Source organism: Lingula anatina, chromosome 3, assembly GCF_051362555.1.
Source record: "Lingula anatina isolate TDL-2025a chromosome 3, LinAna3.0, whole genome shotgun sequence".
Taxonomy (NCBI): Eukaryota; Metazoa; Brachiopoda; class Lingulata; order Lingulida; family Lingulidae; genus Lingula; species Lingula anatina.
In genome coordinates this window covers 1,278,870-1,306,663 of record NC_141769.1, presented here as the reverse complement: position 1 = coordinate 1,306,663, position 27,794 = coordinate 1,278,870, and the positions used below count along the sequence as shown (strand labels likewise).

The 27,794-nt window shown below is 36.5% G+C and overlaps 1 protein-coding gene across 16 annotated transcripts in view; it reads left to right on the top strand.

Annotated features, from left to right (window-relative positions):
- Window positions 1-27,794, top strand: part of LOC106175388 (teneurin-m) — a 92,003-nt gene that overhangs the window by 61,516 nt on the left and 2,693 nt on the right. For 11 of the 16 annotated variants that reach the window (XM_087007378.1, XM_024075216.2, XM_013557354.3 and 8 more), the window contains 22 exons: window positions 210-357; window positions 6,298-6,509; window positions 7,688-7,780; window positions 10,561-10,862; window positions 14,061-14,187; window positions 15,011-15,115; window positions 15,623-15,817; window positions 16,347-16,562; window positions 16,901-17,083; window positions 17,389-17,535; window positions 17,973-18,180; window positions 18,602-18,721; window positions 18,990-19,260; window positions 19,578-19,845; window positions 20,060-20,200; window positions 20,488-20,740; window positions 21,025-21,260; window positions 21,537-21,694; window positions 22,025-23,099; window positions 24,044-24,369; window positions 25,392-25,694; window positions 26,121-27,732. In XM_087007378.1, the coding sequence (XP_086863504.1) occupies window positions 210-357; window positions 6,298-6,509; window positions 7,688-7,780; window positions 10,561-10,862; window positions 14,061-14,187; window positions 15,011-15,115; window positions 15,623-15,817; window positions 16,347-16,562; window positions 16,901-17,083; window positions 17,389-17,535; window positions 17,973-18,180; window positions 18,602-18,721; window positions 18,990-19,260; window positions 19,578-19,845; window positions 20,060-20,200; window positions 20,488-20,740; window positions 21,025-21,260; window positions 21,537-21,694; window positions 22,025-23,099; window positions 24,044-24,369; window positions 25,392-25,694; window positions 26,121-27,732 (6,699 nt within the window). Of the gene's footprint in view, window positions 1-209; window positions 358-3,302; window positions 3,437-4,891; window positions 4,936-6,297; window positions 6,510-7,687; window positions 7,781-8,162; window positions 8,279-10,560; window positions 10,863-14,060; window positions 14,188-15,010; window positions 15,116-15,622; window positions 15,818-16,346; window positions 16,563-16,900; window positions 17,084-17,388; window positions 17,536-17,972; window positions 18,181-18,601; window positions 18,722-18,989; window positions 19,261-19,577; window positions 19,846-20,059; window positions 20,201-20,487; window positions 20,741-21,024; window positions 21,261-21,536; window positions 21,695-22,024; window positions 23,100-24,043; window positions 24,370-25,391; window positions 25,695-26,120; window positions 27,733-27,794 lie in introns of those variants that run through there. The other 5 variants (XM_024075219.2, XM_024075218.2, XM_013557358.2 and 2 more) reach the window with 5 other exon arrangements.

Genomic DNA, 27,794 nt, shown 5'->3' with positions numbered 1-27,794 from the left:
TAAAAATTATTTCATGACACTAAGAAAAAAAAACGTTTTATATAACTAAACATAATATTTTTCATTTCATTATTTTTAAGGTGCTTAGACTGAGTGTATATGGTAGTTTCCTTTCAGAGGTGCAGATAACTTCAGCGATAATTACTGTTTCACTACACAAAGTCAAAGAAAACATAAACTAAGATATTGTTGATATCCCTGTTTTCCAGATACCCAGACCAGAGCACAGGGACGACACCCGGGTCAGACAGTTACTGGACAGGGGCCAAATTACGATGTACACAGCAATAACAATGTCTACACCCCAGGCAATAATGCCAATCACACAGGGTTAAACGGGGAGTCAGTCAGTCTAAGGTAAGAGAGTATGTCACTGAGTCCAGTGTTACTTTCAGCTAGCTGTGCCATTACCTGTAGTTATTATTATCATCATGTCTGTTGTTGAACAATAACAATGGTTTCACACCAGGTAACAAGAAGCATTCTGGGTGGAATGGAAAATCTGTCTGTTTGAGGGAAGCGAGTGTGTCATTTTGTCCAGTATAACTTTCAGCTTGCTGTATCATTAGTAGTAGCAGCAATAATGGTTGTTCTCATCATCATGTCTTTTGTGTAACAATGACAGTGGTTACACACAATAACAAAGATTACACAGCAATGGATGTAGAGAGTTTACTGTAGAGCCTGTCTGTTTGAGGTGAGTGAGTATGTTATGAAATCTGGCTTAACTTTAGGTATGCTATGTTGTCACTAGAAGCAGCATTTACAACCTTCTTGAGATTTTTAGTAAAACAAAAACAATGCTAGAGCAGTAGGCAGCACTGATGGTACAAGGTTTGATGAATAGTCTGTTAGTATATGGTGAGTAAGTTACTACATCTAGTATTGATGTTTACATAAATGTATCGTTGATAACAGGAGCAATGATGATGCCCACCATGTCTTATAATAGAATCAGTTTATTCACAAGAGTAAATAGCCTGCCTTGTCTCTTAGAACTTTAATATCCTCAAAGCCTGTTGAATTGTAAGTGATTTTATGGTTACATCAACTACATTCATAAATTTCAATTTTAACTCAGTTCTTGAAAATGTATTAAAGAATATATTTTGAAGTCCTCTATGTCTTTCTTGGAATTATGTTGTTTGTGAAAATAAATTTTAAGAAAAATTATGACTATTAGTAAAAGGGCCATTCTAGAGCATATGTTCCATAAGGATCATTTTTTCTTTTCCATAAGATATTATCCCATGAAAATGATAATTATACGTAATTAATAAAGGCTAATCAATTTGCTAAAACTAAATGGGTAGGGTTAGAAGTAACAAAAATTACAGAAATATTTTACTGAGGAAAATATCACTGTGAAATGCTCCCTGGATGTTAATGGTGCTAGGATGAGGTGTGTTGAAGAGACCCAGCCCCATCTTAACCATGCTATAAGTTAGACCAGTATCAGTAGTCTTATGTGCAATATACAGAACATGCGGTTGCATACAGAACACAGCAGATTATGCTGAACCTCTGACAACTAATTTTCCAATCTTAAGTCAGGAACGGGAATTTAATTTGACAGTTTAAGGGCCAGAATTTAATGTGGCACTGCTTACGGACCTTGACTAGTTTTAAATTTCAGTTGATGTCCTTTTAAATGTTTTCATTGAATTATCTCGTTTTTTTTTTTTTTTTTTTTTTTCGCACCAAAGTGCTGTTCATAATACAGAGGGTGACTTCGTGCTGAAGAATGCAATAGACTGTTTCACCTTTTTGTATCCCGATGGCATATGTCCTTTGACATAGTAAAATCTAACTAATGGCAGTGTTCCAAGTGGACTTACATTTCCAATGATGAATCTGATTTGTTATCATCCCATGAGTCAAGCAGGAATAAAAAAGATTCAACAAAATTCTCATCAGTTGTTGGAAACCCCCAGGCGGTCCTTTTGTCTTCCATTGTTAGCACAACCCTTTTTCACACAATATTTAAGGCCAAGCTGCTAGAGGGAGTTGCTTCTTTCAGTTGATCATAATTTAACTCTTCTGACCTGGGAGTCCATGTTGCTTGGGGTTGTGCTTCTTTTGCATTGTATGAAGGTAAATTTTGCCAAAGAAATTCTTTTTTACCTCTGGTTATTGGGCGCTAGGTACTAGCTGGTAGGATACGGGCGTTATGGTGGCTGATAGGCCTGGATTTTTAGGAACATTCTGTACACAATTATTTACATGCACTTAAATGACTTAACCATCTTGCCATGTGACAAATATTAAATTAGAAAGAAGTCATAACTGGTCAGGTTATGTGAGAAGTAATTATCTAAAAAATTCTGAATCCTGTGATAGTCAGATTATTTCCAGTACATGATTTCCATTTTCACCCTCTATAATTATTTATCACTTGTATAAAATTAAGATATATCTCCTCAGAAAGAGTGATATTTTTAATCATTTCCATATCTCTTCTCAATTCAGGGTGACTTCTGAATCAGCAAATCATAAATCTTATTACATATTTAAGACAGCTTTAAAATTCTTGTTTGAGAGTCGTGATACAAGATTAGGCTGCCATTAGTCTCCTCCATGTGTTGGTGAGTGGTGCTTCAGGGTTCATTCATACATGTGATACATGGACAGTGGGGAAGAAAACATGGACACTTTGATAATATCAGAGATTTCTCAAAGAAGAATAGGGTTTAACTTTTTCAAAACTTTGATTTTAGCATTGATAAAAAGTTCAGCTGTGGTCAGTTATGGACATTGTTTGTGTTATTGAAGAAAAATGCATAAATCACTTTTTTGTCAGCTGATGTTGTTCAGGACTTTCTTCGGGTGGTGACACTTTGAAAAATGATTAAGTCCAGTGTTATGAATATTTTAAAACTGCTGTTTTTGTTTGTTCTTTAATATTTTGTGAACTGTTGGATGTATATGAACAGGGCAATCAAAGAAAAGACAACCCCTTTGGCTCATAAATGACAATGGAATTTGCATTTTCTAGATCATGACAAAATCTACTTCAAAATTTTATCTACAAACATAACAAGATTGCATAGCTTCAAAAATGTGATTTTTTTTTATGGAATTCTACCTCAGTTATCAGTTTTATCCATGAATCTCGACAGATCATTCAGGTATTACAGCTTAAAAAATCCTGCCCACTGCCACCATTAAGCGCAAGCCACTGTAACCTCCAGGGTACTACCACTACAATGTACCAGCTTTTATGCTACTTAAATCAATTAAACAGACAAAAGAGGTAATTAAAGTCCATTTCATAACCTCCGCTGGTATGTACACCTGAGGAAATATTACCTGGCACTGAGGGAGATGACAGCAGGTAATTAATCTCTGGTGTTAATTGATTGACATACTGATATAGTTTTAATTTGGCATATTGTAGCTGAACACATACAAGGCACACACAGCTGGGCAGTAACATGTGAGTGTTTCTTGTTTTATTAAAGGTGGTATATAGCTTTAACTAAGAATGGGGCATAGGATCATCGGATGATATTGTCTTTTAAAGCATGGGATAAAAAGGTTTGATTTAGGACATTAAAACAACATTTTAGATCAACAACTGTTACAGGTAGCTTCCAATAGTTCGTCCAAATGCTTGAATATTATTGTATAGTGATTTCAAGAATGAATATGATAGGGACTAGGAACACGTGCAAACAAATTTAGTTTGGAAAGAGTTTTGTAAGTGTCCAGAATGTGTAATAATCACATTTAAAACATAAAGTATAGAAATACAATTTAGGTAGCCATATGCAATCTGGCCTGGTAGATGTATGAACCAAGAACCAACCTGAACCCCTTGTATTAGTGATTCTGTTTTCTTATTTAGAACCAGAACATGTAACCCAGAGGGAGTACAGCAGACAAACATATTGACCCCACAAAGGAGGTATTGGAAATACTGAAAGAGCAACAATTGACTAAAAATATTAACCTGAATAAAGCATACAGAATACTTGCATGTGAGGAAATATAATTAGCAAGGGCTGAGGACAATATGCTTTGCTTATTTTTTAACTACTATTGGCAAGTCTGTTGTTATTCCATCAATTAAGGTGTGGGGTCTGAGGGATTCTTTACGCCCCTTGAACCGACCCCGTTTTTATAGTTCAAGTAGGCGTGTAATAGAATCAGGCACTGTTTTTTCACCCTCATTGGCTGCTTGATAGATTTCAGGTACACAGAAGCAGTGTGGAGATTTTTATGGGGTTGTAAAGAGGAGAGAAAGAATACAAACAGAATGGATGTTTTATGTGGTTTAACAGAAAAAAAGGATTGAATACAAATGAAAAAATATTTTTTGAGGTTGGACAGGCAGAGAAAAAGGGGGGATGCTAATAGTGGAGAAAATGGGTTGTTTCATGTAGTAAATGATGTGGTGTATTGTGTGATGATAAAAGGTATGTGTTTCCACCGAAGAAGGATAACATTTCTTTTCTGAACACACCATTATTTCCATTGGCTGGACACAGCATGAAGGAGAAGTCTGGGCGAGTTGAAGCCAAATAGATTTGTGTTTTTATAAATAGTCATTCCCCAGCTTACACCTGTGTTGACATTAAGCATTTAAGGTACATTCAGATGAAACAAAAACAACAAAATCTGCCACTTGAAATGTGGTGAAAAAGGAAAAAACTTTGAGTAAAAGAATCTTGTTGATTTTAATAGTCATTAAATACATAACCACTGATGCTATCATTAGTGAAAGAGGGGCAAATGTCAGGTGAAATTGTGTAGGTAGACTTATTGAAAATATGGTTTATTTTACCGTAACACCTATGAAATGAAAACCCATACCTGACCTTTGTGGCAGCAATTTTCAGACACTGTATAAAAACTGTTGCACACAGGAAGCATTTTATCTTGTACATCAAATTATTGGATTAGGATGGCTTCTGTCACCTCTCGTGATAACAGGTAATGTAACACGCATTATGCCAATGTAATTACTTACTATGAAGCAGTGAATCAGCTTGATATGCAGACTACTTTGGCTCTGAATTTTGCTTTATCTGATGTTGTATTAAAATATATGACAGACAATTTGCCAGGTTAAGGATTTGCTGTAAATTATCTCTTGCCACCAACAGTGACAAATGAGTTCATTTTTGATAGGTTTTCTCTCTCAAATAAGATTAATTTAATGATAACTTTTCACATAAGATTCATCAAAAAGTATTTCCCTTTGAAATGAATATGTTTTGGTTTACTGTTTTCAATTTTCTGTCAAATTTGTAAAGTTGCCTTTAGATAGATAAAATAGAAAGTTATTCTCTAGTTTCAGAACTGTTAAATGAAAACATAAATATACACTCATATTAATCATCTGTCTATAGACTTTCCAAGTTCAGACATAGCTACAAATTTTTTGTATGTACAAAATAATATCAACTGGCAGTCTTGGAATCCTCCTCACCTGAAGAAGTATGCCTCTAGAGAAGGGTGTATTATTCATAGCAGGGATATGACAGCTCCTGTCTTGTGTTTGTGTTCACATCTTCAGGGTTAGGCACGAACTGTCACCTTGGATTTCTGTCAAATTTTTTATCATGATGGGTTAAGTGCTTTGTGAAGTTAGATTTCTTGGTTACAGAATTAGTGTAAGTAAGGTATTGAGAAAGTTTGAGGAAGTAAGCTCTGATGAATTTGATTGTCATATATATGGATGTGTGTGGCAGTTTGGCAGAATATGTTTTTCGTAGGGTGTTCATTGTGAAACAAAGAAAAACTGTGTCATACTCAGTGGAACATGCTAACTTGGCCAGATGTAATAATGACCTATTTCCCTTGAAGAAGTGATTGTTCAATTATCACACAGTATAAGCATCCTGCCTCTAGAATCCTTGCTTATGTGATATTTAGCTATTAAACAGTGTTATGTTATATTCCAGGTGTTATATAGTAATGATGTATTCTATTTAGTAACCATTTGGTACAGAATTTATTTATTTCTTCAACAAATTTTAGCAACACCTGTGAAGCTAATATCTGACAGTTATAGTCTTCATTATTGTTTTATGCCACTTAAAAAAGAAAAATTATGTATTACATTGTATATAGCTTTATTTAAACAAAAAATTTTAAAGTCTGTTCATGGAGTTATGAATTTTAAAACATTTGTCAGGTGATTGTGACTATTACTATAACTGTCATTGTGATGATAAGTCCAGGCACAGATTAAATATTATAATTTCGTTTTTATTGTCACCACTTCATATCTGAAAACCTTTATAAACTTTTATAAACTTAATGATTTCATATATTTTTATCATATTTCAGGTACAACTCTGTATACTCCAGTAGCAGTAACACACCTGGCGTCCCCATCCCGTATACACCTGTCCCTACCTTCTTCCGTCCTACAAACAAGATAAGCAATGCAGGCCACAGGATGAAGAAGCACCTCAAACAGAAGTGCACCTGGAAATGTGTTGCCATTTTATTTATTTTGCTCTCCTTGGTGCTGGCGGCCTGTGTGGCCTATCTAGTTGGTGAGTAGAATCAAGATGATGTCTTCCACAAAACTTTTGTTGCTTTAATAGACTTCAATCGGATAAATTATCACTATGAATATTAATCTGCTTTTTGTGCACCCACAGGTCTTTGATAAAGAAACTTATTTATTGAGAAAATTTACAAAATGATTACGCTTACTCCAGTGTAGAAGGTCCATTTGCCTTGGGCTAGCAACATCCCCCTGTGTTTCAGGTTTATAAAAACCCGTAATTATTTCAGATTTTCATGAATTGGAGGAAACTGTGGAACACAAACACCTGTCTTGTTTAAATGACCTGTAAAAACAGTCATATCTATTGTGTGTGTTACAATAGTGATCATCAGCACTTTACATACTTAGTTTTTCAAGTTCCATAAGTATGTGAGTTAATAAGTTCAGACATTTGTCATAACTTGGCCCCATTCACCCTCAGCCTGGTGACATTTTCACCTGTACATACCTAGAGGATTAACAGATTTCAAGATACCTTTGGTATTTTGCGACAAAAAAATCATCTGAGCAGAGTTCATTAGTGATTACACCTGAGGCACTAGTCATTAGATATCCACATGAAGGGCCCTGTGTTTAATTGATTGCTTGTTGAAAATGTATACCTGTGCAGTTAGAATCTTACCTGGGGTGGCAGCTGGATTACCCATTTGAGGGTGTGTCTGTGTGTAAATATTTGCCATAGAACATGAATACATTTGTGAAATGAGTATTTAATACTGCACTAAATTTGTAAAAAAAAAAGCTCCTTATGTTTGGTCGTTAAAATGCTCTATAAATTCTTGTGAATAAAAAATGAAAGCATGTGCCATGTTTTTGAAATCTTTTATGAATGGAATAAAAGCGAAGAGTGAAGTATGGAGTGATAAATTGTTGTGAAAATTTGACAGATAAAATCCAGTTACTTTACACAATTTTAACCTGCAGAAAGGGATCTTAACGAGAATTAGTCACTGGCCTTGTTAAATCACAAATGCATGTAGCAGTATGAAGCATTGGCAATAAAAAATAGAAATATTACTTTTATGCACATATATAGTGGTTTGTTATAACTGAACTGTTTATTGGTGCACATTGCTTAACTAAATAATAATACAAAAAAGAAAAAAAATATTAAAAATTGATCCTCAAAATAATGTTTATCTTGTTCTATCTTTCTTTCAGCAATCACTGTGCTCAATCTTGACTGGCAGTTGGGGGATCGGGGCAGTTCCCGACTGGATGCTCTGCCCAATGGAACAGCTCTAGACACATCAGGTGAGTTGACTTCACACTGGATGCACTGGTAGCATTGACCTTGCCCAATGACCATGACCTTGCAAAATGACCATGACCTTGCAAATGACCTTTACATTTGATCAGTATTAATTAAGAATGTGAATGTGTTCTTATATTGCCATTGTCCATCATGATGTGAGATCCCTTATTCAAATACAACCCCGAATTAATTTATACTGAATGGTGTTTAACCATTCTTTTTTGTAACCATTCTTTTTCATGTGGTTGGGTCTCATTTAATTTGTTATTAAATGCATGGTGGAAAATTAATTTCCTCATAACATATAGGCATGTAAGTTTTTAACAGCATGTGAGTATGCATTCCCCTATTGACTACCCTTTCTGTAACAACAAGGGCTTACTGGTCATTAAGATATATGTGTCTATGGTTGTCTCACTTAGCCCCCAGCGTTCTAGTAACTTTCACCCACCAAAAGCAGACAACAACAGAGTACGATATAATAAGTACAGAGGAGGGTAAGTTTAGTGGGTGCATTAACAAATATTTATCAGCTTTTTTATTTATGTTTTAGCTTTATTTATATATTTTACTTTTATTTCGATATTACTAATTTTTGTGCAGTTTTTATTTATAGAAATCCAACTGAATGGCTATTTTAAATTGATGTGTTGCACATGGTTTTACTTATTAATTACTTTTTTTGTGAGAATTTCACGTAGGAATAGAAACGAGCATACAACCAATTTTCTTGCATAATTTTCATCATACTGAAGGTTTCTGGATATCACTTGACACAGTTGCACAAGCCTAGAATGCACATCACTAAATGCCTTGTTTTGTACACAATTATGATTTGACTAAGTAAAAAAGTTTCCATCACTCTTGCTGTGGTAATTAACAGTTTTTTATCTTTAAGCTTGCATGAAACACAATAATTACATCATAAACAGAAGTATTTGTTGTTAACATAGTAACAAATAATTAGATTAGAATAGATTAAGTTTGGAGAAATCTTTCATATATCTCTTTTATATGGTTTTTATATGATTTTCTTTCTATATATGACTCATATATTAATGCAGTTATAAGATTTATATATTTTCATGTAAACAGCAATTAAAACAACAACTTCTATCTATGTGTGTTTGTCCATGCTGTTGCTGCCATAACAGTACATTTTAGTAGGAAGTCTTTTTCAGAAAAGTTGTTTATCTCCAAACTGTCATTTTTTTTCAAATGTGACATAATACTAATTAGACTCAACTTAACAGGTTTCAGAAACAGTTCATCTTTACGCTGTTATTCTTTTTAACAAAGAACATGGGAATCCTTGTAAGAATCAATGAAGCAACAATTTCTTTGCTTTATGACATAAACTTGATGTATGGCAAAAGTGAAAGAAGGATATTGTCATTAGTAATGATACATTTAACTGTTCATAAGATGTCTGAAGTACTTTGTAAATATACATACAGTTGTCTTTATTGATCACAGTTAGATACAAAGATAAGGTCTGTGATGTTTCAAGGCAACCCTGTTGTACAGAAGAGAGCAACAGGATGTGGAGGCTGTAATGTGAACATGTTCAGTATTTGATACAATGTAGACATGATGCAGAGTTTCCAACTGTATGCATACAGGCATTTTCTACATATTACCTAGCACAGACTCCCATTGTAAACAGGTGTTATTTCATTGTTAATAACACACAAGACAACAGATCTATGGATTTTGATTTCTGTCATGTTGGCAACTCGATAGATGAATTGTTGAACTTCTGCTCTTTATTTTTGTGGTTTGTGTGGTATTATTGTTTGGGAAAAAATGAAAGTTTTGTGAAACTGGAGATAATAAAACTGTTAAATTGTGTGAAAATGTTTGGATAAATAATTGCAATTACTCAAATTCAGGTTTTTGAAAAAAAGTTTTTTTTCGATCTAGAATTTGAATAAATAAAACATACTTTCCAAAAAGAACCAATACAATGTAGGGTAATCCTAGTTGAAATTGCCTTCTGAAAAAAATGCCAAAAAAATGTATATAATTTTTTTGACAAGATCAGACACATTACAAACATGGCAGATGAGAGAAACAATGTTTCTGAAAAGGAGACACTGGCCATGACTTATTATGGTCTTAAAGAAAATGATTGGTCAATTGCCTATGGTTGTTGGACCTAAAGAAAGGGTTATTTAAGGGAAATTATTTCTTCAAATTTTCTTCTATTTTGAAGTGATTTTTTTCATGCCACAAAGTCAAAGTCATGTCTTGTGGAGATCTGGTCTATTTATGGCAGAACTGTTTGAAAGGCTTGATGGGGAAATTTAACAAGAGACAGGGATATGCCATCTTCCTTTTACAGCGTGTAATAACAGTTCTAACAGCAGTTATTGTTTGCTATTAATCTTTGCTGCCTGTCAATTTTAGCCAAGATGGCAGATGTAATTGTGCCATTTTCAGAGTTAATGGCTAGGGAAAGTAAGGGCAATCCCTTCTGCCTTGTTGTACAGAGAAAGCCTAGGAAGTAATAGTTTGTTAACACATAAAACCCTAGTATAGACGTCCTTCAAATGTCATTTTATAATGGTGAAATCTAACCTACCACTGAAAGTATTCTATTTACCATCATTATAACGAATGTTTGCCAATGGCGCTTTTCTGGCTGCTTTTGGACTTCTGTTGCGTCATGTTTTATTTATATATGTATCATTTCAGTAAAAATAATTGAGAATCACTGATGTTTGTTTAAATGTGTATATCTTATATATTGATGTAGCTATGATCTGTCTTGTTTCAGTCACAACACTACCAACTTCTACAATTCCCACCACCACAACACCAAAGCCAATCCCCAGGGTAACTCTCGACTCTCCCAGTGAGGAAAGAGTGCTTCCTAAAGATTCCTGGATCCAGCAGCTGGACATCATTGATCCAAAATTTGTCAAGTTTAACTTCACGTTGCCAGATGATGCTGTTATTGGGGTGTATGGACGGCTCAATTCAAAGCCCACCTATGTACAGTATGACTTCTTCCACATGTTGGATGGAAGGAAGATATCACAGCAGAGGAGGAGGAGGAGAGATGAGAGCTCCGCCAAGGTGAGTTGTCTTCATTATGATAATGATAATTATTAAATCAAATTACATCCAGAAAGTTGAAGTTTTTATGTCCGTAACATAAATACAGACAGATGGGTAATAAGTTATGAAATTGTCTATAAAAAATTTTTGATGTTTTGACTCACCAAATATAAAATTCTGTTGTCATTTCTAAAGAACTTCTTACTGAAGTCTGTTGATTGTGTTATACCTCTTAACCTTGTGTCCAGCTTTTTTCCATCGATAAACATTAATCAAAATGTTGTTAACACTTAGTACAACATGTTCAATGTCTCAGAGATGTAATGTAATGATCTCTAGGCTCTCATCAGTATTCACCTCAAGGTCTGACACCTGGGGGACTCCTACATCAGCCAGTTTCCCCAGGAAAATAAGAGATGATGATGATGATGATAAGTCTTTTTCTAGAGGCCACAAAGTGATCTTCCTATATATCAGTTAATAACACCACATTTACCATATTCCGCGTTAATAACTCTAAGGATTTTACAACATATCAGTCAATACATGATAAATCTTATCATGAATAGACCATTAGGGAGAATTCATCAGTAGAATAATAAATATTTTAGTTGTCAAGCTCTGGGCATGGTATAGCCGGGTATCTTTGAGTAAGTCTGTACCTGTCCCAAATACAAATGGTAGTTGGACCTTTCCACTGCCTCATGGTTAATAAGGCTGCTACCAGTGCTGTACCTTGGTAACACACTGTCTTTTTTAGCTAAAATTGATAAAGTTGTTGTTCATTTGAGACTGTAAATTTGGCTATTATGCAGTAAGGTAAGCTTAATCAAAAGCATTGCGCAGATGGTTGGTACCAAAAAGGGCCGACCTATCTTCAGTGTTAACCCACATTCATATTGAGACCTTTTCCTGTTATTCTGACTTTTTTGCAAGGCATTTAATCAGCAACAAATGAAAAACCGTAATTAAATTTGCATGCGATAACAAAAACTGTATTTTCTCGTGCGGTTCACATATCTGTTAGGGAGAATTGAATGTCTTCTCTTGAAGGTTCTATGGCTGTATTGCATGTTCATTGTTGAAAGTGTCGTGATGTTTACAACCACGGATGAACAATGTTCCTGATAATAGTCTGAAAATTGTCTTTTTTATTATTTATTATTTTTATAATTTTTATTTTCATTAATTTTTTTAAAGAAAAAGATGTTTTGGACATTGATACCATGACTCAATAAAGCTGTTCATAGATGTGGTGTTTTTTTTCCTGCCCTGCTAAGACTATTTGGAACTTTGTCATTGTTGTTGTATTCTCCAGAGAATTACACAATCTTCTAGCACATACAGATTAGCCTCGCCAAAGACTCTCTTGAGAATTGACCAATCATATGGGGTGATGGGGTGAGCTCTCTGAGAATGGAAGCCAATCAAATCAATCCAGAGTTCTGGAGATTGGTTTTACTGTGTTGTGTGGAAAAAATCAAATTTTATCAGAATGGCCAATAGAAGTGTCTGTAATTGGTCTCAATTTCAAGTGTTCAAGAAGAAATTTTGTATTGATCTAGTTGATTTATCAGGCCAAATCAAATAAAATTTTTAAGTTGAAACAGTGAATGCAAAGATAGAATAATTTTGGTTTTGCAGATGTAAAAAAAGGCAAATCACATTATACCTGCAATGTCAGACAACTTTGCAGCTCTTATTTAGGATGTTTGGAATAAATGTGGCATTTTCTGTTGGCCTAACTGGGTTTGACCTACAAAGAAGTAGAAAAATCCCAAAAGTAAAGGACCGATTTTGTAATGTGTTGCTGGTTATGTTATTTTCATTTAGAATGCTTTCAGTTGAGCAATGGACAAAGCTAAACTTGTTACTTTCCATCATGAGTGTGATATAAACCAATAAGGAGATGTTTATTTTGGCAGCTGGTACATTTGAAGATATGCTTTTGTGCATTTTGCACACATTTTTTAGCCAAAAACACCATCATTCCATTTTCAAGTGATAGTATATTCATGACAATGTCCTATGGAAATGTTAACCTTGTCAATTCTCGATGTGGTAATAAACTGTGGCCTTTGCTAAAACATTTTCAGCACATAACGCAGAGTGCAATTCCCCCTGTGGCAGCCATTAGTCCCAGATTAGTATTCTGTTTGCTTTGACGAAGTGATGCTTGGATGCTTTAGACATCATTATTGCATAACATAAAGGGTGATATCCACAGGGAAAGGATCGGCACATTGATTTCAGAAATGATTTCAGGGCAGTTATGTGAGACATGACTACAGGCATGTTATCATTGCTGTCATTATTAAGTCAGAAAAAAAGCTAGTGGTTTCTTAGAGTTTTTAATCTTGGTGCACTGATCACTTTTTTCTTCTGTCCAAAAGTAAAAGTCATTCTCCTATGTAATAATTTATTATTTTACAAAAAATGGAGCTTGTATTCAAAGATGGAATGCTGTTTCCTGGTCATTGACTTTTGGATATTTGGTAGTGGGAGCAGGTGGACAAGTAGTGATCCGTTTGTTATTGATGACCAGCCAAACATCAAGAACAACAGCATATGAATTATTCATCTTGTTGACAAAGCATCCAGTGTCAATGACTTGGCAAATTAAAACCCAACATTAAAAACCAGCACAGAGACCATACAGGGCATTGGAACCGCTTGTATCTGTTTCCCAAAGTGGAACTGCTTGTACAATACATCTGCATACTAAATACAAAATGTCAAGTTCTATACTCATTTCAAACACGAAAGAGATATAACCAGCTTGTTTTCTTCCTCAGTGTGATTAGATCATGCTTATGGGGAACTGTAGTTACAGTTTAAGAGTCTGCAAAATATTAAGTCTGTTTTCTTTAAAAAAGGCTTTAGTCGTAGAGTGTAAAATAAACATATTGGCAAGAAGCATGCATATGTGTGTTGTATGGTAAAAAAATCCAAGTTAGAGAACCCCTTGTTATTGTCCAAGCAGAATTAAAGGGAAAAAACTAAGGAATTAAATGTCTGCATAGAGTCTGTCTTGTTATGTCTCAATGAAATTCAAAATTTAACAAGGTAAAAAAAAAAATGTAAAAAACAGAATATAAGCAAATATCTTTGTCCCTGAAACCTGTTTTATAAAGGGGATATTTTAAAGGGATCAAATTTAATAGCAAGTATTACATTTCAAACTGTCAATAATAATGGGTATTTTTGTGATTCCAGGATTCTTCAGAAGACCAAGTGACAGACACTGCCTTCATCGAGTACTTGGAGCCAGGGCTATGGTACATGATGGTTTATAATGATGTGGAGATCCCAAACACTGTCTCTGTTGTTAGCTCAAAACATGGTGAGTCTCTCTCTCTCTCTCTCTCTCTCTCTCTCTCTCTCTCTCTCTCTACTGTGAATTCAAAGAACTGTATATAAAAAACACGTCGATTGGATTACATCAAGTTTTGCCAGTGTTTTGTTCTATACATAACAACTGTGGTAATCAATAGCTGAGATTATAAAAAGCTTGGTGTACCAGAAACAATACACCATCTATGTCCGCAACATTGTCAGTATCTTGTCTTCTACCACAACTGATGTTCAGAACAAAAGATTCACACATGGAGTATCATGCAAACAAGCATGTCCTACATGAAACCCAGATACATCATGCCAGGATCTTTTGTTATCAACGTCTGCTGAAATATAAGTCACCATGGTGTATTTGTATGTGACATTTACTTATTTATCACACATGCACCGTGATTCATAGTGTATCTTCTACTTTTAAGTGCATTTGGCATACTAAGTTTCTGTGTCCAGAAATTTCCCAGAGGTTCCTGTTTCACTTTTTATCCTCTAGCCAAAGGTCGGGACTTGTTTTACAGAAGAACTAATGATCAAATTTGATCTTAGCTTTAAAAAAAAAATTCTTTCAGAATAAATCTGTAGTAGTCCACAAAAATTCTTTCTAAATTTGGCCTTCAATAGAACTCATTCCTTTCTTGTTATAAAAGGTTAAAAGGGTGCACAATTTCAAACAAATGGACTACTACTTACTTAGTCTGGGTCAAAACTGGTTAAAATTTTGTCGTAAGAGAAAGAGTAGTTTTCTGAAACATGTTCTTTATAATAAACTATGAATATGGAAATAACCATGTGACACTGTGTGGTTATTGCAGACAAAGTGGACAGCACCTGCCCCAAGGACTGTCTAGGCAGAGGAGAGTGTACAAATGGCCAGTGTACATGCTTCCCTGGATATGAAGGATGGGACTGCTCACAGAGTAAGGCTGCTTTTAATGGTGTTTTCATATATTGATGTTTTCATGAAAAATAAAATAATTCCCATTCAGCAGTGAGACAGACAATTGCTCATGAAGTAAATTTGCTTATTATATTTTACTTAAATATATTAATGTTTTAATGAATTATTTAATTAAATCCAATAAATCATTTAAAAGTGCTACTCTGTAAATATATTATTTCCATTTAACAGAGTAAGTCAGCTGCTCTATTTTGTAGTTTACTGAAGTAAAACATGTAAACAAAATGTGTAAAGGAATTGTTCACTTTCACACGCTCCATTTCAATTGAGTTTATCTCATGGAAATTATTTGTTTGCATATCCTATTGTAACACCCTGAGTTATCGAGGTCCCTGAAAACTCACAGAAACAGAAAATGTATCCTGATAGCAGAAAAAGAAAGATGCCAGACACCTCTGCCTCTCAGGGTGTACTTGACTAGTTCCACATAAAAATAGACCTTAAATGTATCTATTTCTCCCTGTAGCTGTGTGTCCAGTGTTATGTAATGGCCGTGGGATCTATGTTCGAGGAGAATGTGAGTGTTACAGTAACTGGAAGGGCAAGGAGTGCTCTGTGGCTGTGGACCGGTGTGAGGTGCCAAACTGCAACGGGAATGGGGAATGTATCCGTGGAGAGTGCATCTGCTCACCAGGGTTCAAGGGGAAGGACTGCAGGGAAGGTAGGGGAGATATGCTGATGATTTATTATACTTATCTCAAACTTCTCCATAGACATAATGCTTGCAGCCCAAGCAGGTGAAGACAATAGGATTATCAGACAGATGCAGCCATGTTAAAGAGTAGAGTTACTTAGTGAAATGATGCTAGACAGAGCTCACTGATTGGTTTTTGTATGATTTCCCAGAGAGTAAATGACAAGCTGTGTTGCAGTGGTTGAGATAGCTGAAATCTTCACTGCTGTCACATCAGCACGGTGTTGTGTTAGTTGAGACAAAACACAATTTTCACACTTCATCACAATACACACCAGGCATACATCAGCTGGCGTCTATCTTTTATGCCCCCTCTTTTATGTCTTAGCTAAATAGAAGGAATTTATATCTGAGGGTATAAGATAAAGAGTTACGTAAGAAAACAAAAAGTTATAGTTCTCCGTACTTCTTCAAGAATATCTTAAAATTCCAATAAGACCTTCAGTCTAAAAATACTATATTACACATATTTTAGTTTCTTTTATTTTTTCCTCAGTTGACTGTATTCCTTCCAATTGTTCTGGGAATGGCGTGTGCGTCCAGGGGCAGTGTTACTGTAACGAGGACCACACAGGCTCAGACTGTAGTCTGCCTAGAGTACAAAATATCCCCAATATGTGTCGCAAGAACTGCACGCAGCATGGAGTGTACGACATGCATCTGGATGCATGTGTGTGTGAGGAAGGCTGGGCTGGGGAATACTGTGAAATTGGTAGGTTTTTGACAAAGTTATTGGATATTTTGATTTATTTATGATGACATATGTAAAAATAATTTATAATTAGCAAGCTTTGAACATATTAAATTGCTTAAAAGGGGGTCTATTTTAAGTTGACGTTTATTTATGTTTAGGTATCCTTCTGCTAAATGTAATAAATCAGTATACACATGAAAAAGTTGCAACTTTAATCCTTTAATCTTTTCAATATGAGTTTTTGCAGTTTTATTTATTGACAGATACTGTATAATTTTTTAGCCTCATTTTTATTCAGTAACAAGTTGTAAGAAAAAGACTGGAACTAAGTTTAGATGTTGATGTTTATCTTCCAGAGCGCTGCAGTCTGCAGTGCGTACATGGTCATTGTAGCGGGCAGAGATGTGTATGTGACGAAGGCTGGGCAGGCGCCGTGTGCAACCAGGTGTCATGCGATCCACGTTGCCTCGTACATGGTTTCTGTGACAATGGCACCTGTATGTGCAACCCTGGCTGGAATGGGAAATATTGCTCTCTTGGTGCGTACTTGTCACATTTCACATTGTGACTGTGTTTGAATCTAAATATCAAGTGTTCTGTTTTGTGGACCATGTTTCGTATTTGAATTTTAAAAAAGCAATTACAGAATGAAGACTCCCCTAAGCCCTCATAAGGTTAATCTCATATCTGTAAGTTTAACAAAGTCACAGGTAGGTAGATAAAAAAATACCTTGCTATGCTTTAAGATCCACTCCTGTGTGTAAATATACCTAAGATAAACCTTGCTAAGTCTCAAGCCATGCTAAAAGTCTTGTAGTTAGTTCTACATATGTCTGTCTTCCAGATGGCTGCCCCAGATCCTGCAGTAATCATGGCAGGTGTCAGGTGTTCTCAGGTAGTTGGCAGTGTAACTGTGCAGATGGCTGGAAGGGAGAGGACTGTAGTCTGTCCAGAGAGGTGCAGTGTGGAGACAATCTGGATAATGATGAAGGTATGTCACACTCACTGATATAGTAGTGTATGTGGGGTATGGCAGAATGGACACCACTTACAGAGGTGTCTTAGATAAGAGATAATTTAATAGCAACAAAGTTAGTGTTCTATGTTTTCAGGTAGGGAGCAGTTTCAGTGATTGCTGCATAGTCGCTATTTTCTATAGATACACCCTTGCTGATTTGTGAATTGTTAGAGATAATTATGTCATGAGCTTTGTTTATAAAGCTAGCATTTGTTGAATCCAGTCCTGGCTACTTAAGTCTTAAGTATGATAAAAAATCTTTACAGTTACCTTTGTGCATAAAACCAAAATGCTGGATTGATTAAAGATACTTAAAATCTCTAAAAGGATAGTGTTACAATTGGCAAGGAAGTTGGGTAAATTGCTATGATGTGTGTCTCTTTGATAATCACCTGTCTGTCCTATTCCAGATGGTCTATTGGACTGCCAGGACCCTGACTGCTGTCTTACTGTGGAGTGTAAGGACAGCCCCCACTGTGTGATGTCACCAGACCCCCTGGAGATATTGCTACGGAAACAGCCCCCCAGCAGCACTGCTTCCTTCTTTGACAAGATGAGGTTCTTGGTGGAGGAACAGAGTGTGCAGAAGTTTGCACACACAGGGTCCTTTAATGAGAGGTATGGTGGACAATACAGAATAGCATGAATCACACCATTTATATATCAAAGTGTATTATGTAAACATTAACATGAGCAATATTAATGAGAGGTAGGATGAACTGAAAACAATAGGATGGATCTCAATTTATATATCAACATGTATCGGAAACCAACTAAATTATGAAAATATGAACATGGATCTCAATTTATATATCAACATGTATCAGATACATGTACCTGCCTAATTATGTTAAAATTAACAGGAGCAAGTGTTAAAATAAAAACTTTTAAAAATTCTAGTAATATATTTTAATAGTTTTATGATATACAGCACTTTCCTGCCTTGAAGATTATGAAAACACTAAGAAAATATATAGACAAGGGCACCTGGTTTCCTTCATATAAATACAATATTTAGGCTACGTGATTTTCGTTTCAGTCAAGTGTCTGTGATCAGAGGGAGAGTGTATGCCAAGGACGGCACCCCTCTGATAGGGGTGAGGGTCAGCGTAGTCACACAGCCTCTCTATGGCTTCACACTGACCAGGGAACTGGGGCTGTGAGTAGAATAACTTAAAGAGGATTTCTAGAAATGGATTCAATTTTAGTGCAGTATGCTTTGAACATTTATACTGATTTTCATATATTTTTCAAGTTGTGCAGAAATTATTTGTATTTCTCGTATACAGGTGATGAAGAATCAGTGTGAAATGTTGGCATCTAGACTTAACATGATAAACTAGTATTGTTTTGCAAATTAAGATAAAAACATGTTTCAATATTTTGATAAAATGTTGTTAACCTATTATGTTATTCACCACTTTCAGATTTGACATCTTGGTGAATGGTGGAGGTTCCGTAACACTCCAATTCCAGCGTCAACCATTCAAAACCAAGATAGCTACGGTCATGGTGCCATGGAATCAGCTGGTTACCATGGAGTCAATCAGTTTGGTGTTAGAGGGGGATAACGAGGTTGAGACCCCTCACCCTTGTGCTGTAGACACCAATACTATCAAACCACTGGTGCTGTCCACATGGCAACACACACAGCTTGGATCCTGTCCAGCTGAGAGTGCCATCATTCCTGAATCACAGGTAAAATAATTTACTGCAAATGATAGAAAGCTTTGACTCTTTACTAATATATATTTGTGACATCTTATACAAATGTAAATAAGCACATATGCCAAATTACTGAAACATCAACAGCTGTTACATGCTGCTAATCAAGGAAAATTACAGTGATATATTTTATCATGCTGCTGTTTTTGCTATCACTGCCACCATGCACCTAAGCTTATAAACACAGTTAAAGAAAAATATTTTACATTTCAATGTTACAAAAAGGATTAACAATGTTAAAATTCCAGCTTGAGTTATAAAATCATTGGATAATTCCCGTTGTTCTCCAGGTCCTCCAGGAGTCCATCGCCATCCCTGGCACCAATCTCCACCTGGTCTACCACAGCAGTAAAACTTCTGGCTACATGTCCAGTATCCTGATCCAGTTGACCCCTGAACTCATCCCCCAGGCACTGGCCCTCGTCCACCTCAGGGTGACCGTGGAAGGGATTGTCCTGGAGAAATTGTTTGAGGCTGACCGTGGTCTGAAGTACAGGTTTGCCTGGGACAGGACCAATGCTTATAAGCAGAAAGTGTATGGCATTGTTACCGCCTCAGGTAGGTACCAGATAGGTTTTTTTCCCAATTATCAGAAAGAGAAATGTTTTAAAAGAAACTCCTTTTTTTACCTGATGTGCAGAAATTGGGGTAGACAGCAAAAAATTTAAGCCAGGAACAAATATAAATATATCAAATAAAAGAAATGGAATAATGGAAATATTGCAGTTTTAAATGATGTAATTTTATGTGAATTATCCTCTCCTGATTTCAGTCAAGGTAGGGTACCAGTACCAGGGCTGTTCACACATATTCTGGGAGACTAGAACTGCCACCATGAGTGGTTACGACCTCACCTCTTCTGAAGTAGGAGGCTGGAATCTTGACATCCATCACACTTATAATTTCCAAGAAGGTACAGTGTACAACAAAGATGGAACGAGTTTTTTTTTGTTAAAGTTTTGCAAGCAAAGTGTAGATAAAACTGGAATTCAAACCCAAACTGGAAACCAAAAAGCTGTCCAATAGCAATATAACTTAAATTTATATTTTCTTATAGTTGCTCATTAAAATGATTTTGGTTTTGCGTAGTAATAAGGCTGGTAGAATTTCATGGTTTCTACAGTTGAGAGCTTATGTTTTGATAAAGAAAAAGATCAAACATATGTAAAAATGTTCACTTTTTATAACAACTTCTTTTAGGTATTTTACACAAGGGAGATGGCACCAACATCTACTTGAAGGAGAAACCCAAGAATCTCAAGACCATCTTAGGCAATGGCCGCCAGCGCTCTGTGACCTGTACTAATTGTGATGGTGATGCTGCTGACAGCAAACTGCTAGCTCCAGTGGCGTTGGCCAGCGGGAGAGATGGCAGCCTCTATGTTGGAGACTATAATTATGTCAGGAAGTTGTCACCGGATCGTCAGAGGATTGATAGGATTCTGGAGTTGAGGTAAAAAATTAGATGTTGAAATTGATTGAAAACTCTGTTTACTTCATTGGAATTTTAATCCTTTTTTCAAATGTTGTATTAAATATATTCATAAAAAAAGTACAAAAAATATTTCATATTTGCAAATAACTTTTGGTGAAAATTACTTTCACATTAAATATATTTTTGAATCATTGGGAATCCATTAGTCAGTAATGCAGTCATGTATAATAAAGAATAATATTTCAATTACGTTGTCAGCCTTGTATAACAGTAATTTAGAGTCTAGATTTCACAATTTTCAGCTCGCAAACTGTCCCATACAAATACTTCATGACGGTGAGCCCCTTGGATGGCAAACTTTACATCTCGGATCCTCACAGTAAGAAAGTCCTGCGAGTGAAGACAATGGGTCCCGTCAGAGATCTAGACAGTAACCTGGAGATCATCGCGGGGACGGGGGAGCAGTGCGTCCCTGGGGACAGAGACAGGTGTGGGGATGGGAAGCTAGCCTCACAAGCAAGACTCACACATCCTAAAGGTGAGGATTGTTGAATTGAGAATTGTTTAAATAAATGTGTGAACCAAATTTGCATCTGCTATGGAGTTTTCTCAGTGACATTTTTCACTGTCTCTTAAAATGATGTTAAACTATAAGGTAAGACAGGTTCATATGTCAGGTCTCATGGGTAAAAATATGTTAAGTTTCTCTAGAGACAATTGACTTTTTACTATCATCACCATAAGGCTCTCTTTTCTCTGAGGTATTGTTACAGCTGTTATCAGACATAATCAAAATTATTCTCTTACCTCTAAGGTATTGCTATCAACAAAGATGGCATTGTGTACTTTGTTGATGGCGTCAACATCCGTTCCATCAACAAGACCGGCCACATCAGCACTGTGCTGGGTTCTCAGTTACAACCTGGAGACTGGAACCCTCTGCCATGTCAGGAACCAGCAGACATTGCACAGGTAGGACTGTCTATAGGGCAGGTCAATTAGAGATTGATTTCCACTTGAAAATTTGTAGTTAGAGAGGTAAGCGTGGTTTAAAACTGTTCATTTGGCAACAGCAAAATTTGATCTAGGTTTTGTATCACTTCTCATGATGTCAACTAAGGGGATGAAAAGGTACACTTCTATTTCAGAAAATGAATGCTGATGTTTTTAAATTAACATTGAATGCATATAACAGCTGATGAAATTTTTTGCTGAATTAAGGGAAATATTTAACACTGCCAGATAGTTTTTGCTGAAAATACTCAAGTTCTTTAACACTTTGTGTGTTTTATTCTGTTCAAGGTCAAACTCCACTGGCCGACTGCCCTCAGTATTAACCCCCTGGATGATACTCTTCACATACTGGACAATAACATGGTCCTGAGGATGACCCCTGAGAGGAAGATTGTAGTGACCGCTGGCCACCCACCACACTGCCCGCCTGAAGACATCCAGAAAACTGGACTAGGGCTGCTATCAGACGAGCGCCTCAGACTCAGTGTGGCAACAAGGGCGACTTTGATTTCTCCCCAGAATATTGCGTTTGGACCATGGGGAGAGCTGTACATTGCGGAGAGCGACAAGCAGTTTGTGAATCGTGTCAGGGTGGTGTCCACCTCTGGTCTGATATCTCATATTGTTGGTGGTACTCCCAGGTGTAACTGCCAGGACCCAGAATGTAAGTGTTTTGATACTAAGGAAACCCTGGCAGCCTCGGCTCTGCTGAACACACCAACAGCTCTGACTGTGACACCAGACAATGTCCTCCATGTGGCTGACATGGGAAACCTGAGAGTCCACTCCATTGTGTCTTCTCTACCAACTGCCAACCGTTACCGCCATTATGAAGTCATGTCCCCAGGGACACATGAAGTGTACACATTCAACAGATATGGGCAGCATCGCTCCACCAAGAATCTAATGACTGATACTGTAGTCTACAGCTTCACATACAGTGTCAACTCGTACTATGGGAAACTCACCACAGTCACAGGACCAAACAATAACCAGTTGAGGATTGTAAGAGATTACACTACTTGGGCCAAAGAAATTGTGTCACCTGGAGGTCAGAGGTCAAAGGTTAAAATGAATCCTTTAGGTCAACTGGAGACCTTCACAGTTCCAGGGAATTATTCAGTTTCATTCACCTATCTGAGCAGTAGTGGGTTGCTATTCTCCAAGAGGACTGACAGTGAACACACTTATTTCTATGAGTATGATGACAACGGCCGCGTGTCACATGTCATTCAGCCGACGGGAGAGGTGACAAACGTGGAAACTGATGTGACATCAACAGGTGCAGTGGTCAAGGTTGCTACTGATGCTGCTGATGTGGTAACCATGGCAACTAATGGCAACCAGCTGGCGTACCTGCATGGCAAGTTGCTTTCGCTGCTTTGTTAGTCTAGCTTGACCCAGGATTGAGGAGGTGGGGGACTGGGGGTTGTCATCAATATCATTGTGAAAAAAAAACATCATTTTATGAAGGAAATTAACAACAGTAATATCTTTTGACTAATTGTTTGAAAAACATTAATGGGAAAATTCATGTGGTAATATTAAGGAAAGTAGTATTATTTCCCTTCACTAAAAACTGATACTATGTTTTGTCTCCCAGGGAAGAATGATGCATGATTGTGGTCTCTTTGTCACATGAAATGGTAATAACTTGTTGATCAAAGAGGCCCCATTGACTTTGCATGATGGGAAGTGTTGAAGTCCATACTTGGGTCAGGCTGTTTGATTATCAACAATGAATGACACACATTATATGATATGCAAATGAAAAATTATTAATAATAAATAATTATAGACATCATATAGCTATCTGAAATTATATACAGTGATTATGAAAATTGTTAGCCTTGATATAATCTGTGATTTTAAGATGTGATTTTATCATTTGTATTTTTAATTTTCTCTCGAAATTTTTGCATTGATTTAGCCAGCATCTTTTACTATTGTTAGCTTCAATGCTTCTATTAGTTTGGGGGTTTGGGGTGGGATTTTCTTTACCTTATATCTATTGTTTTATACACAACTTTTTTTGGTTAAAACAAATATCTTATTTTAATATTGAACTTTGTTTTTATATATTTTGTTGTTTTTGTCAAACTATCATCACCAATGAATGCACTTTTTTATTTTTTTTATAATTTATGTAAATGGAGAAAGATGATGGTGTGTTTGGTACCATATATTTTATAAAGCATGCTTGTCACTTTGTCTAGTGTGGGGATTTTAAATGTTCAAAGATCACTGTGATGCCAATGCATGTTTTTTTCCAAACTTAAGCTTGATGTGGTGTGTTTTGCTTTTTAGGCAACTTGAGGGCAAATATTTCTTATTCAAATGATGGGTCTTTAGTTGTCGAGTACCCCAACAATTTAGCTGTTACCATGGAAACAGCTACTCACCCATTGCTGGACACAGAGCACAGGATGCAAGTGAAACGGAAAATTCTGGGTCCAGACAACCTCCTGCACAAACTTGAGTGGCGCTTTTATTTGAGACGGGATGGAAAAAGCAGGAGGAGCAAGAAGGTCGAGAGAATTGGTCGGCGACTGAGGGTAGGCGAATCGCACCGTACGAGGCATGGCAACAGGCATGCTAACCAGCATGAAATGATAGGAGTCAAATTACTACTGGTACGCTGCCACTAACTTGCTTAGTTAGAAACTATTAACCCAAGAAAACAATGACTGGGTCTTTACTTATTCTGAATTGGATCTTCTATTCTTTGGAATGAGCTCTTGTTTTCTTTATCAACAAAATATAAAGAAAATGATAAAAGGAGTTATCTCTGTAACATGCAGATTAATGTAACAAATGAGCAAATTTCTGAAAGACAAATACTTGGGCAATTATTGTTCAAGAACAAAAGCACCTTATGAAATTTTTGATTCAACAGAAAAGATTGCACTTTTAGTTGGCTGCATTTTGCACAATTTGTGATGCTTGGAAAATTTTTCTTGCTATGTTTTAAGGCTTTAAGCTTCTGCTTGGGCTTCACTTGTTTCCATACAGGAATGTTCATGGGGATGATGGTGGCAGGAAGTAAGAAAAACTATAAGGAGACAAATTTGAGTTGCTCAGAATGAACCATCCTGTGGAAGCGAATGTGAAAGCATGTTTTTAAATTTTTCCTCTTAACATGCTTGGGCGTGAAATGGCACTGTATACTAACAGAACTGGTTAAGATCCATTGATATGATTTGGGATACAGTTAAGCCTTATCCTGTTCCTCTGTCTGCTTAGTGTTCAACACCCCATGTATGCATAATTACTCTTAGAATTTCAGGCTCCAGTAGTTATTAAGAATTGTGTCATGCCCCTGTGTTGGAAAAGCCTAGATTCTGTGTATCTTATGTGTAGAAGTTTTCAAAGTGAATATTTCATTAGTTCTCTCATGTTTCCTGAACTGTTGAATGCAATGTAGGTTTGATAGAGTTCCCCCTTATTGAAAGTTACAGACTACAGCTAGTTTAAAAATAAAGATCCATGCGGTCAGTGATGCATTTTGTTTTATCAATTGTTCAAGAGCATGCTGCCCAAGATATAAATTGATTTAAACATAGAATATATCCTGTTTAATGTTAAAATTTGGATAGACTGAAATTTGTGCACATTAGGTAATACAGGTATGTCATTTTGATATCGTCTTTTTCAGGTCAATGGAGAGCATGTTTTGACTATCGAATACGACAGAGAGGCCAACACTGAGACAATTATGGACGTTAACTGGAAAGAACTCCTCACCATTATATATAACTCTGCAGGCCAGGCCGAGGCTTTTGTATCTTCTCTGAATCTAAAACCTGTCAATGTCACTCTGGACCCACAGGGACGTATGGTCAAATGGCAGAAAGGAGATTTAACGCAGCGCTGGGATTACGACGCACGCGGCCAGTTGAATAAGAGGGTGAAGAGTAACGGTGCCACCCAGATGTGGATGTACAGGGGAGGTGATAAGGTACGGAGCTTAGATTTACCTCCACCAAGAGAATAATTTTTTGTATTGATTTGGCAGCATGGTTGTTTGTTAGCAATATATTTTCGAAAAAAGTTGTGGATGGACATTGATCCTATTTTCAGGATAGGTAAAAATTGAGCTACCTTCAAATCAGTTATATTTTGGTGGCAATTCATTCATTTAGTAATAATGTGTATTGAGCTAGCAGAGATCTGTGCTCTCTGAGTGCTTTCCTAGTATTTTTGTTTTCAATTTGCAGGTTACATAATAGAATTTGGTTGAAATGCAGTATAATGCGAGCTTATATTTAGGTACATGTAAATTGTACCAAATGTTAAATTTAATCATTTATATTTGTTGTCTTTGTTTGTATTGAAAATCTTTTTCTGATTATGACTAACCTTACACTATATTTGTTTTAACTAGCCAACTGAAATAGCCTTACCAAGTGGAAAGAGATATCACTTCAAGTATGATCTCCATGGCAACCTGGCCAAATTGACAACGCCCAACAGTGGAACCCACAGTTTTGATAGGCTAGTCTCTGTAGGTTTCCATAGATACCTATATAGGTTACCAGGGACACAGATGCCATATTTGGAAGATTACACCAGTGATGGACGGTTACTAAGGATTCAGTATCCCAGTAATCTTAGGAGGGTGTACTATTATTATAATGAAAAGGCACTCCTGGAGAAAGTGATATCTGGAGAAACAACAATTAGGCATTTATACAACGAGAAGTCCAAACTTCGGACAGGTTATGACCTTCAAAGTGGAAACTTTGGCTGTCTTCTGGATTATAAACCTTCAGAGCAATTTGCAACTTCATATGGGATTACATTTAAGGATAGGAGATACATTCAAGGCAGGTTTGAGTATGATTATGACAACAACTTTAGGATCTCTACTCTCAAAGCAACCATTGGCTCCAATGAATTGGTTCCACTGAAGTTGAGCTATAACAATACCACTGGGAAACTTCTGACCATGCGTTCCTTTGTGTTTTCATATCCACAGTATAACAAAGTGGTGATCAGGAATATACATGTTGAGATTACAAAGGCATTTGATGAATACAGTCGCCTTAATGAAGTGCAATACAAGTTCAATAATGAGCAGGTGTACCACATGGCTATCACATATGATAGTGTTGGCAGGCTACAGCGCTGGTCCAGAGAAATAGGCAGGGGAGATGAAAAGGCTTTTGACTATTCTTATGACATTGATGACAACATAGTGGATGTATTACTGCAGGGCCAGTCATCATGGAAGTACACCTATGATACCAATGGTAACCTAGCCACAGTATCACAATTTGGTCGTCTCAAGGAGGTCCTTGTTGATAACAGTGATCGCCTTGTTTCCTACGGAGATCACACATACATGTTTGATGGTGATGGGTTTTTGATCCAAAGAAACAGGGATGTATTTGTGTATAATTCTCAGGGTCAGCTGACACGTGTGACCAATGGCGATGGAAGACAGATATGGTATTACTATGATGCACACAGTCGTCTCATCGCTAGGAAAGACAGTGATGGAGCTTTTGTACAGTTCTATTATGGCAATGTGCTTAATAAGAATCTTGTTACACACATATATAATCACTCTTCATATGAGACAACAGTACTGTTTTATGATGGATCGAATCGCCTTATGGCAATGGAAAAAGGTGACAGGTACTATTACATTGCCACTGACCCAATGGGTTCACCTGTTGCCATATTTGATTCCGTTGGCATGATTGTCAAACAAATCTCTTACGAACCTTTTGGAAATGTGGAAATAGATTCACCACCACATTTTGAGTTCATGTTTGGTTTCCATGGAAAACTGTATGATGGGGAGGCTGGACTGGTTTTCATGGGGGACCGTCTTTATGACCCTATGACAGGCAGATATCTTACCCCAAGTTATAGAGACATTTTCCATAGAGTGGAAACTGAGCTGCTGCACAATCCACAGAGCATCCAGTCCTATGTGCTGCAAAACCCAACTGCAGTTCTACAACATTATGAGGAGTTGGACATGAAGGGTATGTAGTGGTTTGTTTTAAAATGTTCTTGTAAAGAACCAATGAAAAATTATAATAGGAAA